General features: G+C 37.3%; 1 protein-coding gene across 1 annotated transcript in view; it reads left to right on the top strand.

The window, feature by feature from the left end:
• The window catches only part of SKIC3 (SKI3 subunit of superkiller complex), a 50,350-nt gene that overhangs the window by 16,140 nt on the left and 20,540 nt on the right, over positions 1-13,670 (top strand). Inside the window, exons 16-27 of the mRNA XM_058169256.1 lie at positions 918-1,042; positions 2,039-2,292; positions 2,818-2,920; positions 3,575-3,751; positions 6,761-6,905; positions 7,048-7,126; positions 7,220-7,281; positions 7,367-7,423; positions 9,503-9,571; positions 10,139-10,213; positions 10,406-10,547; positions 11,843-11,936. Coding sequence (XP_058025239.1) covers positions 918-1,042; positions 2,039-2,292; positions 2,818-2,920; positions 3,575-3,751; positions 6,761-6,905; positions 7,048-7,126; positions 7,220-7,281; positions 7,367-7,423; positions 9,503-9,571; positions 10,139-10,213; positions 10,406-10,547; positions 11,843-11,936 — 1,382 coding nt within the window. The remainder of the gene's footprint in view (positions 1-917; positions 1,043-2,038; positions 2,293-2,817; positions 2,921-3,574; positions 3,752-6,760; positions 6,906-7,047; positions 7,127-7,219; positions 7,282-7,366; positions 7,424-9,502; positions 9,572-10,138; positions 10,214-10,405; positions 10,548-11,842; positions 11,937-13,670) is intronic.

The raw sequence follows: 13,670 nt of genomic DNA on the forward strand, positions 1-13,670 counted from the left end.
GGACTACCTTGTATAGAGACATTGAGCACAACAATCAGAAATATCTAGGACACAAATGAATACAGCAGGCACTTCCTACACTTCTGCTGTATTTGTTCCTCTGTCTTTCAGATGCAGTAATAAGGCCCTGGGTAGGCTGTATCACACTTTCAATCACCCAGACTGATTTTGTTTCCTTTACTTGTTACTCTAAATTTGCTCCTGCTTGGGATTTAAGTACTATTTAATATATATTAATATAGCTTAGATAGTAGCTATGAACGATTTATAGAGAATCTGGTTATTATTGGGAGAGGTCCTTTGTGTAAAATCTGACCTTTGCATTATGTTGCTGCTGTTAAATCAAACTTGAAATAGACAATACGATTTAGGGGTTTTTTTTCCCCTTTTGCCTGGCATTTTGTTATTTTTCAACCAATAGAGGGAGCTGTCTGGATGACTGTTTTTACACATCATAATTTTGATAGCAATGGAAGGCGTAGTATTATAACAATTATAACAATTTGACAAAAACCCGGGAAAGCCAACTTTATTTTGTTAGCCAAATTGTGGTTGATGTTGGCATATTCTCTGCAACATGGCATATGGGTTTGTAATTATGACTACATAATAGGAATGAACGTAACAATGAATTACTATGGCCCATTACTGGAAAATGCTAGCACTTTTGAATTTAGCAATATTTTTAGCATTAGTTTGAAATTAAAGTCAGCCTTTCTTCCTGTTTACAGTGTAGCTTCTAGATAGGCTGAAGCTGTGTGCGGTTCTCACAGGAAATCTCTTAGAGTTTTCTTTTAATTATACAGTAGGAAGTGTAAAAAATACTCTGAGAATGCTGGTCTTACCTTTGTTCTATTTTTCTCAATTGTCTGACCTATAACAAATCTTCCATAATATTTTGCTTCTTTCTGTGTTAGGAAACTGCCCTCACCATCTTGACAGAGGTAACAGGACAAGCAAGTGCTGGGAGAGCAAAATGGGCCTGGCTTCGCCGAGGACTTTATTATCTAAAAGTGGGACAACATTCACAAGCAGTGGCAGAGTAAGAAAACTTATGAATTGCATTTCGTTATTTTATGCAGAAGGCAAACTTAGCTGGTAGTCTGATGATGTCTGTACACAATTCTCTTTTTAAAAAAAAAAAAAAAAGCAAACCCTCTTTTTCTCTGTGAATGTTGCTATTTGGTGCTGGAATGTAATCATTAGAAATCTTTCCTTTTTCATAAAGCATTGCGCTCCTTTGTCTTTGGAATATTATGGAACAATTCATCTGGGCCAGGGGTGGCAAAGTCGCGTCGTCACAGTGTTGTCACGTGACATATCACAACTTTTCCCTCTTCATCGTGGCCAGTGGGTGATGCATCTGACCCATGGGCTGCGAGTTTAACAGCCCTGATCTTGGCATTGAGAAAATGTTTATCCTCTCGCAGAGAGTACTTCTAAGATATTAGTGGTTACTGTATTAAAATTTGGCATGGCATTGCAGAAGCAACCAAGTCATCCTGTAGTTTACCAACAGCAACCTATTGATACCTCTTTGGGAAATTGCATAATCTAAATCCCAGAGTGTTTGTTAAAGTAACCCTAATCTTGAAGTTTTTTTAAAAAAAGAATATTGGAAATATAGTCTTTTTATTTTATTCTATTATTTTTAATATATTTAATATATTCTTTTAATTATTATTAGATTTAAATGTTTACAGTTCAGTATTGTCTGTTTGTTGTAAAGAAGTTTATACTGACCAAATAACCTCATTATGATGCTGATTTTTTTTTATTACAAAAATGAATTGGTTAGCCAAAATAATCAATATTCTTGGTTAGTTTTTGCTGAGATAGGTTTTGGTGTTGCCTCAACAAATGGTCTATAAATAGTTTTTAAATATCATGTAGCATTACAAATGTGGGAATTTTTATTTGGTGCTCCATTTGCCTTTAGCAGAGTCTCAGTATGGACTATTGTAAATAAAACATTTAAAAAAAAATTTTGAATAGAAGGTTGTTTATAAACTAACTACTGGGTTTTCAATGTGTCTAGTTTGCAAGCAGCTCTGCGAGCAGATCCAAAGGACCCCAATTGTTGGGAAGCTCTAGGAGAGGCCTATCTGAGTCGAGGAGGCTACACAACCGCCCTGAAGTCATTCCGAAAGGCAAGAGAACTCAACCCCAAGTCTATATATAGTATTTATAAGGCTGCTGCAATTGAACAAATTCTTGGCAAATATAAAGAGGCTATTGCAGAATATCAACATATTTTGGAGAAATCAAAAGATTATGTCCCTGCACTGAAAGGTAATTATATATTTTATGTGCAACATATTTATTGCTAAGCTGTTATTTCAATATAATTTTCTACTCAACATATTTCACTGCCTCCATTCTTTTTCTCTAGCCATTTCTAAACTTAATAAAATATGTGACTTTTCAAAAATTGCAGGAATAGCTATTTGGTTCTTGAAACTTGATTGCCTTAATTATGCAAGAAACTGTTGAGTCACCTCAAACATGGGAAATGAGTAAATTGTTGGTAAAATCACGTCCTAAATGTTTAATTTAACACTGACTTTCTAAAATAATAATTCTTTTTTTCATTCTGCACTTCAAATGTCAAATTTTTAAAAGTTGAAGATATTCCCCCCTCAATGTTTTTGTGCATTTAATTATTGATTGCCACATTTCTGTTCCTATGCACCCCAAAATTTTATTTTAATTAAGAGCCATATCAAATATTTTCCAGCATTTGATACCTTGTGCTTAATCTAAGTTTGCTTGTAATATTATTACACTTTTAACAATTTTTTTTAAAAAATAAAACAGGTTTGGGAGAGTGTTATCTCATGATGGCAAAGTCTGCTCTTGCTAACTATCTGGATGGGAAAGCTCTGGACTATATAGAACAATCACTTGAATTTTTGGCACGGTTAGTATTTTTATATAGTCATTCTTCATTGTTGACTTGAAAGATAGTCTCTTTTTCAGTAAATGGCACACAGCCGATCAACCCTAACTCCCACAAATATAAATTACAACTCAGTTTTTCCTCAGTCAGAGGATCAGAAGACTACAATGTAGAAGGGATCAAGCAGGTGTTGCTGCTACTTTACTTGATTAAAGGTATTGTAAATAGAATCTGTTACTTGCTTAGATCTTCCCTCTAACACAGGGCTGTCAAGTTCGCCGGGCAGATGCATCACCTGCCGGCCACGCCCACGCCTGGTTTAGCAAAGGGGGAAAAAGTCCCCATACATCACATGACGACACGAGTTCGATACCCCTGCTCTAACAGAATAAATCACTGGATTCAAACTGTTGATTTTTAATCAAATTAACTACTACTACTACTACTTGAAACTCATGGCCATTCTGAATCATGATCCACTTTCTGATGAATATTCTTAATATTCAATTGACTAATCAATACATTATTGCATTGTGGTATTAATGAACATGACCATGGTTCTCTTGACTTTGGCCTCTTCTTATGAGACAATATATACTTAGTCTCCAGATGACCACAGGTTGATCAGTAGGTTATAGCTTTATGACCTCGTTCGCATTTTTTTCGTTCTTTCAGGGCAGCAAAATATCGTCCAGAAGTATCCTGCCTTTGGAAGTTGCTTGGAGATGCCTGTAGTTGTGTATGTGTTATTTCACCATCCAAAGTGAATGTGAAAGTTTCAGGTTTCCTTTTTGGCCAGAACATGGAAAAATGTGTGCTCCAAAAAAGTGATCTGCTCAGTCTTGGTGGAAGGTAATGGATCTTATACAAACCTACAAGTGTGAGTGTGTTTGAGTGAGGGATTGCTTATTCTCCTCTGAACCTGTCCAGGCGTTTCAATCAACAGGGGAGGCCCAATGAAGATTTCCAGAAGTTTGGTTATCTGGCATATAAGAAAGGACTTTCCAGATTAGGGAATGCTTTCCCTTGGGCGTTGCTTTTGCCGTTCTGTCTCTTAACATTTAGGAAGTGGCAAAAGTGCATCTTATTTATTAAGAGCAGGGGGCCTCAAACTTTTTAAACAGGGGGCCAATTCACGGTCCCTCAGACTGTTGGGGGTCCGGACCTGCTGGGTGGGCATAGCTAGGTGGTCATGTGACTGGGTGGGTGTGGCCAATTTAGCAGTCCACTAAACAATACACACAAATTAAACTTTAATTTGTTATGTTCCTGGGGGTGGAAAGCAGGTTAGGAAGGAATGTGGCTGCCTTGGGGGGTGAGGGACTTCTGTTTGTGTGTGTGTGTCCCTCCTCCTCCCTCCTCCCTCCCCTCTGAGGCTGGGGAGGTCAAAACGGACCGTTTTTGGCCTCGGCCTCCAGAAGGCAAGTGGGGCGGTGGGTAGGTAGGGTGATGTGGGTGGGGCCGCCTCATGATCCCAGCGTGGGCGGATTAATGGCTTCGGGCCGTACTTTGAATTCCCTGATTAAGAGATTGTTAATTAACAACGAATTGCTTGTTGTAATTTCATTTATTTTATTATGCTTTTAACAATTTTTAAAAAATAAAACAGGTTTGGGAGAGTGTTATCTCATGATGGCAAAGTCTGCTCTTGCTAACTATCTGGATGGGAAAGCTCTGGACTATATAGAACAATCACTTGAATTTTTGGCACGGTTAGTATTTTTATATAGTCATTCTTCATTGTTGACTTGAAAGATAGTCTCTTTTTCAGTAAATGGCACACAGCCGATCAACCCTAACTCCCACAAATATAAATTACAACTCAGTTTTTCCTCAGTCAGAGGATCAGAAGACTACAATGTAGAAGGGATCAAGCAGGTGTTGCTGCTACTTTACTTGATTAAAGGTATTGTAAATAGAATCTGTTACTTGCTTAGATCTTCCCTCTAACACAGGGCTGTCAAGTTCGCCGGGCAGATGCATCACCTGCCGGCCACGCCCACGCCTGGTTTAGCAAAGGGGGAAAAAGTCCCCATACATCACATGACGACACGAGTTCGATACCCCTGCTCTAACAGAATAAATCACTGGATTCAAACTGTTGATTTTTAATCAAATTAACTACTACTACTACTACTTGAAACTCATGGCCATTCTGAATCATGATCCACTTTCTGATGAATATTCTTAATATTCAATTGACTAATCAATACATTATTGCATTGTGGTATTAATGAACATGACCATGGTTCTCTTGACTTTGGCCTCGTCTTATGAGACAATATATATTTAGTCTCCAGATGACCACAGGTTGATCAGTAGGTTATAGCTTTATGACCTCGTTTGCATTTTTTTCGTTCTTTCAGGGCAGCAAAATATCGTCCAGAAGTATCCTGCCTTTGGAAGTTGCTTGGAGATGCCTGTAGTTGTGTATGTGTTATTTCACCATCCAAAGTGAATGTGAAAGTTTCAGGTTTCCTTTTTGGCCAGAACATGGAAAAATGTGTGCTCCAAAAAAGTGATCTGCTCAGTCTTGGTGGAAGGTAATGGATCTTATACAAACCTACAAGTGTGAGTGTGTTTGAGTGAGGGATTGCTTATTCTCCTCTGAACCTGTCCAGGCGTCTCAATCAACAGGGGAGGCCCAATGAAGATTTCCAGAAGTTTGGTTATCTGGCATATAAGAAAGGACTTTCCAGATTAGGGAATGCTTTCCCTTGGGCGTTGCTTTTGCCGTTCTGTCTCTTAACATTTAGGAAGTGGCAAAAGTGCATCTTATTTATTAAGAGCAGGGGGCCTCAAACTTTTTAAACAGGGGGCCAATTCACAGTCCCTCAGACTGTTGGGGGTCCGGACCTGCTGGGTGGGCATAGCTAGGTGGTCATGTGACTGGGTGGGTGTGGCCAATTTAGCAGTCCACTAAACAATACACACAAATTAAACTTTAATTTGTTATGTTCCTGGGGGTGGAAAGCAGGTTAGGGAAGGAATGTGGCTGCCTTGGGGGGGGGGGTGAGGGACTTCTGTTTGTGTGTGTGTGTGTGTCCCTCCCTCCCTCCCCCTCTGGAGGCTGGGGAGGTCAAAAACGGACCCGTTTTTGGCCTCCTGGGCCCTCCGCATGTCCCATTTTTGGCCTCGGCCTCCAGAAGGCAAGTGGGGGCCGGTGGGTAGGTAGGGTGATGTGGGTGGGGCCGCCTCATGATCCCGCGTGGGCCGGATTAATGGCTTCGGCGGGCCGTACTTTGAATTCCCCTGATTAAGAGATTGTTAATTAACAACGAATTGCTTGTTGTAATTTCATTTATTTTATTATGCTTTTTAAAAATTTTTTTAATAGTTGTAAGTTCCTGGAGTGCATAAGTAAGCAGAATGGTAGATTATAAATTTAATAAATAAATTTGTTTCATACCGAAGAATGGAGCAAAAATTGTTATGCCAAATTGTTAAAAATCTTAAGGGTTAAGAATGAATGTGGCCAATAACCAGTATAGCTGTAATTAGGGACATTGGAGAAAAAATAATAATCATGGAATACAAGAAAGTAAAATGGTACACATCTAGTTGGAAAAAGAAATACATGTTTGAACTGAATTGGTTACATTCTGATTTTATTAGAAATGAATGTATGTTTTGAGATTCTTTAGTAGCAAAAATGGCCCTTATTTCATTGCACTGATATTGCCACATGACTAAGATCTATTCAGATTTCTCAGTGTCTACTTGTTTGCATTGAGCAGTGTTGCTATCGGATGGGAAAGTTTTGTAACAATCCTTAAAAGCACCCTTAAGTATATAATTCCACTTCCATCAGTTTTGCTAATGCAAGTAATTCTGTTCATTGGATGATCCATGTTTCTGCAGATGTTATGGTCGAGGACTGAAACTGATGTCTTCACCAAATACATGGTGTGATCTTGGAATAAATTACTATAACCAAGTGCAGCATCTTACAGCCACAGACAGTAACCAAAATGAAATCAGTGAACTTTTAGAGAGATCCATACAGGTAATTTCTTCCAATACAATATACAATATTAAGCCTATTGTTTTGTAGCATCTCCAAGCTATAAAGTACCATATTCCTTAGTATAATATATAACATTTAATACAGCATTGAATTACAATACTGAGGTCTCAGTCTCTTCCAGTGCCTGAAAAAAGCAGTGCGATTAGACAGTAAAAACCATCTCTACTGGAATGCTCTTGGTGTGGTAGCCTGTTGCAAAGGTAGGTTTTAATGTAAACCGTTTTTTTCTTTTTTCACAATTTAAAGTTTTACCTATTGTAGAGAGTGTTACAGAAAAATCTGTAATTTTTTAGGTGTTGGAAACTATGCTCTTGCACAACATGCATTCATTAAATCTATTCAAGCTGATCAAATTGTAAGTACTCTTGATAGTTGCATCTATTTTAAAGGAGACTACAAGCATCCTAAATTTACCTTTTGAAAACCCTTTTTTTGTTTAGAACGTTATCGCCTGGACCAATCTGGGAGTTTTGTATTTAACAAGTGGAAAAATAGAGGTAAGTGTATGTGTTTATATAGATGCTTCTAAACATTCATGAAAATGATTAAGTACAAGGAAGTATGTGACATAACCCAGTAATGAAACAACTCAAAATGTTGCACTCTCAATAATTTATTGGAGCACTTAAATATTAATAGCAATAGCACTTAGATTTATATACTGCTTCATAGTGCTTTTACATTCCTCTCTAAGCGGTTTACAGAGTCAGCATATTGCCCCCAACAATCTGGGTCTTCATTTTACCCACGTCGGAAGGATGGAAGGCTGAGTCAACCTTGAGCCAGTGAGATTTGAACTGCTGAACTGCAGCTAGCAGTCAGCTGAAGTAGCCTGAAGTACTGCACTCTAACCACTGCACCACCTCTGCTCTTAATATATACAGTTTGGGTGCTGACCAATATTTATTTACATTTTAACTCTATCTTTCTTGTACAGTCTTAGCGCAGCTTACCTGGAGAGTTATTGTATCAAAATAATTTTGTTAGGTAGGTTAGGGTGAGAGAATGCTACCCATAAGAGAATGCTGACCCATGAGAATAAAGATAGACTTGAAACTGGATCTTCCTGGTGTACGATGCCAGCACTATAATTTATATATAAATTGTCGGTGACAAACAGAATCATTGCTACAATTAGATCTCTTGCCTGATCTAATTTTTCTCAGAGATGCTTCAGGAATGGCTGTGAGGCTTTAGCAACAACAACAAAAAAAAGATGTATGTAACATTATATTGATGTATGAATAGAAAAACATATGGGTAGTTCTCTCTTAATCTCTCTCTTAACTGGAATTTCTATCACTAAGCAAAGTGGTTGTTAGCAGAAACGTCACGTGACTGCATTGCTTAGCGATGGCAGCTCTGGTAATCCTGGTTGCAGTTGTTAGGCGAGGACCTCACACTTCTTCTGCCCTGCACAATCTTCTGGCTCTATATCACTGTCATCTCCTCAGGAAGGCCTGGCAAGTTTCCTTCAGCAGAACGAGGCTCCATCACCCTGCCACACTTGCCTCTACTTCAACAACCCCCACTTACCTATTTCCCCCATCTCTGCATTTTTTGACCGCCTTCCTATTCTGATTATTATAGTACTGTATGTGGGAGTTATTTTATCAATGGTTAAAGAACAAATAAGAAAATTAGAAAGAAAAGCAGAGAGGTGAAATATGGAAAATGTTTTAATCAAGTTAAATAAGCTAAGAAGAGGATTGTTACAATAGTAGGTATGTAAGGTATTAGTATTAAGTTAAGAATAGACAAAATATTAAATATGGCTGTAAATCTTAATTGTTATTGCATAAAATACAGTATTACTATCCAGACGACACACTGTTTAATGAAGATGAAATAAAATAAAAAAATTATTTAAAAAATTTTTTTTTGACTGCCTTCCACTCTGCTACTACCTAACCTGCCACCCCCCAGTTGACATTTGCTTCCCTCTTTCTTTTGCTGCTCGCCTGGGATCCAGGCTTTGGGCATGGCCCAGGATGTGCATGGCAGGGTGGTGTAGCTTCATCTACCAAAAGAGAGCTTACCAAGTCCAACCAGGGAGGAGGCAGTGGGACAGAGCCAGTAGAGAAGGTAGCGGGGTGGTGCAGGCAGCAACTGCCCCAATGAAGGTGGCGGCTTTTGGCATCGGCTAATTATAGCTAACTAGCGCTGACCTGAAACTTTGCAATCCAGGTATGGCAACCATGGAAGTTTGGATGAAGCCTATGAGTAGAAAAACCATGCATATACTGTTTGGTTTACTGGTTAAGGCAACAGGCTAGAAACTGAGAGACCATGAGTTCAAGTCCCATTTTAGCCATGAAAACCAGCTGGGTGACCTTGGGCCAGACATTCCCTCTCAGCTTAAACCATCTCATAGGGTTGTTTTTGTAGGGAAAATAGGAGAAGGGAGGTGTGTCGGATATGTTCACCACCTTGAGTTATTGGTAAAAAATAAAGGGGAGTACAAAATAATTAAATAAACCAATAAATGTACAGTACTTTCCGTAGTCATTTCATACATATTTAATCCTTTTCACCCCATTTAATAATTCTGTGTTGATTTTATGTAACTCTTACAGCAAGCGCATGAAGCTTTCAAAGTAGCCCAGTCTCTGGAACCCTCCCATCTAACATGTTGGATTGGACAGGTAGAGTCTAATCTCTAATCTCTTTCAAATGCATATTTATGTAGCAACATTATTAGGATTTAAACAGCACATGTTTAATACCATTCCTATTAAGAATCAAATTGCTAGTATAGCAAGTTACTTAAAGTATATAAGCCTTGGTTTATTGCTACATTTGACCTTGGTGGGTGGTAATTAGGAAGAGATGGAGAGAAACACTGGTGTATCTTTAAATTTAATATAGATAGAACATTTTTCATTCAAATTCAAGATAGTTTTTTTCTAGAAGTGGTTGATTTTTACATGCTGCACTTTCAGCAATGACTACATTTAGTGGTATTTTCAGTTTATGATAAGGCATTTAAGGTCTGTGGTTATTTTTTCAGACACTGTGGAAACATTTATTAAGCTTGGAGTTGTTATTCTGCAGATGTAAATGAAACTAGCTAGATTCAAATAACATTTTGCTGTACCTGATTTTTAATTTCTTGTTAATCAACTCGTGAAGAACAAGCAGGCTATGCTTGAGGCATGTATTGTCAAAGCAGATAGATTTGAGTTTTCAATTTTATCTTTTTCTCTTGGTAGGCCTTTGTTGCAGAAACTGTTGGCAGCTATGAAACAATGGATCTCTTCAGACACACCACTGAACTCAGCATGCATGTAAGCTGCTTTAATCAGATGCATTATATGGCAATTCTGAAGCAGAGCTGTAATTTTGATTCAGTCTCTCCCCTCAGTATATTTGTGATGTTAGCTAAATCAACCAGATGCCTAACTCCTGGGCATGTGCTTAAGTAACAATAAAACTGTTTCCTAATTGAGCAGTAGTTAATTCCAGTTCTTCTCCAACAGACGGAAGGTGCAAAAGGCTATGCCTACTGGGTGTGCTCAACCTTGCAGGATAAAACCAACAGAAATACTGAACTATATAAGTACAACATCCTTCAGATGAATGCTATTCCAACAGCACAAGTTGCTTTAACTAAATATACAGGTAACTTTTTTAAAAAAGGTTTTAATCCCTCCTGTATTCTGTGCAACTCAAGGTGGATGGTGAACATATAGTACTCATCCCTTCCTTCTATTTTTCCACAACAGCAACCCTGTGAGGTGAGTTGGGCTGAGAGAATGAGACATGGGCCCAAAGTCAACCAGGTGGATTTCATATCTAAAGTAGGATTAGAAATCAGTCTCCTGGCTTCAAGGCCAGCCCAAACTGGCTTCAAGGCCAGTACACCAAACTGGCTTTCTCCATCCTACATTTAAAATACTAGATGGTTTCAATTAGATTGGTCAAAGTGGAATCCAGTGATTGTTGTGAGGTTTGGAACAAAAAAGAGAAAGCATGTTTGAAAAGAGAAGCAACTTCCAATGAGTTTCAAATTCATTGCTGCTTCATGTAGAATCAGTTTATAATTTATCCTTAGCCATGACTTTTTAGCAGAACCTCAGTGAACCTCTCCAGCAGGGAATTTTGAGTAGTTCGGAAAACCGGTAACAGAAATTTTGAGTAGTTAGGAAAACCGGCAAATACCACTTCTAGCTGGTCCCAGAGTGGGGTGGGAATGGGGATTTTGCAGTATCCTCCCCCTGGAGTGGGGTGGGAATGGAGATTTTGTAGTATCCTTCCCCTGCCATGTCACACCCACAGAACCAGTAGTAAAAAAAAATTGAATTTCACCACTATTCTTCAGTATACATTTACGTTCCAGAGACTAGGGAAGCAGAGAAGGACTGCTACATTTTGGTATGTCATTTCACATTTTAAATATCCCAGAAGCTTAGGCTGGCCATCATTGAGAATAAGGCAATGAGCCAGCAGAGATGCCCCTACATTGTATAGCCTAAACTTAGAAGAGTGATACATCTTTAATTTTCTCTTTCTTTCCCTTTTCTCCCTTAACTCCTTTTACCAATATGCTAAAAGTAAAACCCAGGCTCGGAGGTACAACATAACCTTCCCCAGTCTGGAACCCTCCAGAGCTATTGGGAAGCCTATTAATACTGACTATGTAATCTCCAAATATCCTGTGATAGTAACTGTTCTATGGCAAAGGATAATGTATAAAATAAGATTTAAATGTGCACTCTTGAAGTTAATTGTATCTGAGATAATCACCTATCATTGGTACATTAACCCACAGATGATGGAATAAGTATAGGTTATCAGAAATATTTCCTTTCCAGTTCTGTAAATGATTCTAGTAGCATGTTTTGGGAATCTAAATTTCAGATTGTTTTGTGCACTCCCCAATTTTTTTTATTATTATTTTGCACTTTTCCCCCCAGAAAGAATCCAGAATGATGCGTGTGCTTTCACAATGCTTGGTTATTTGAATGAATATCTTCAGCTGAAAAAACAGGCAGCAGATACATATCAAAGGTAACCTTCTTAAATACACATTTTGAAGTATCAATAGCAGCTTCAGTTCAATGTTTTCTCCAGTAAATACAACATACAGTATATGCCAGAAATATTCATTGGTCTGACATAGTAGCACTATAAAGCCATATGTTACTGAAAGATGTTTAGATGTTAGAAAATTCAGTTAAAGAATTGAAAGGCAACATAGATCATGTTCAGTTGCATCTGTTTGGCAAAAATAACATAGTTAAGTTTAAATGTTTTTTGTTGTATTAAATTCTATCTTGAAAGTTAAAAAAGCAATAAAAGTAGAAAAAGATTAAAATAACTACACTTGTTAGCTAAACTTTCTCATATAACTTCTATTGTCCCAAGCATAAGTTTTTAAACACTTCACAAAATGGCTCACATGTTTTTTTTTAAGTCTTACAGAATGATTTTGTAAAAAAAGTAAAGTAATAAATAAGATTTAAAATGTACAAAGAAATAGAAAAAAGAAAGGAAAAAACTATAGAGAAGCAGCTTCTGGTCTTCTCACAGCAATTACAAATGCATTTATATTTTACCCTCTCTAAGGTTTCCACAGAATTTCCCTTCTTTCTATAGTCTACTCTTTCTAAATATCAAACGCATAAATAACAAGTACATTTTTTTTCCAGCAAAAATGTCCATTAGGAGTTTCCAATCACTATAAATGTATTTATTGTCTTTTGCTATTCAAACAAATCAATTTTGCCATATTGCTAATTTCTGTATGCTTCAGCCATTTGTCCGTGATGGGTATTTCAGAGTTTTTCCATTTTTGTGCATATAATCATCTAGCAGCAGTTATATATAAAAGCAATTTTCCATAACTCTTTTCTAATTGTCTACCCATTAGTCCCAACAAGAAGAATTCTGTTTCAATTGGCTATTAATTGTTCTTTGTATCACAACATGTATTTGAACTCTGAATTTTGTGGCTTTTTTATAAGTTCATTAGGCATCATAAAATGACCCGTCATGTTTTCCACATTTCCAACATACATTTGAAGTACTTTTATATGTTCTAGTTAATTTTTCTGAAATTATGTACTGATGGTTCATCGTTTTAGTAAAGTTGTCTTTTAACTTACAACATAATACAAATTTCAGTCTTTTCAGCCACTTAAGATTAAACGTTTCAGCCACATACTTTCCCATTGTTCCACACTATAGCAATAGCATTTTGACTTATATACTGCCCCATAGCACTTTATAGCACTCTCCAGGTAGTTTACAATATAAGCAACATATATTCTATATATTCTGTGTTCTATATTCTTAGCCTGTTTTATCATGCTCTTTTACTTGTTATTTTTCCATTTCAAATTTCAACAAAAGCTTACATTTTGGCAATTAGATGCTCACATTTGTACATACAGAAAGTCTACTTATAAACAGATCATGTCCTGAGATTTGTTTGCAAATCCAACAAGCATAAAAGAAAATTCTTACCTTAGATAAGTGGCAATAAAGGAAGTCAGGAGAAAGTGTGAAAGGGTTGGTTTTTGATGCTCTACATAAGTGTGCAGCATGCTAGAAACTAAACCTTTTTAACCTTATCTCAACTTCTGGACTATTCTAGGTTGGAGTTTATTTGTACAGTAGTATCTTGGTACTCAATTGCTTTGAAACTCATCAGATTTGGTACTCAACACATTTTGACATGAATATTTTGTCTTGGTACTCATCATTCATTTGGTGCTCAATGTACAAGCTAGAACTTGTCAA

Source organism: Ahaetulla prasina, chromosome 2, assembly GCF_028640845.1.
Source record: "Ahaetulla prasina isolate Xishuangbanna chromosome 2, ASM2864084v1, whole genome shotgun sequence".
Classification (NCBI taxonomy): Eukaryota; Metazoa; Chordata; class Lepidosauria; order Squamata; family Colubridae; genus Ahaetulla; species Ahaetulla prasina.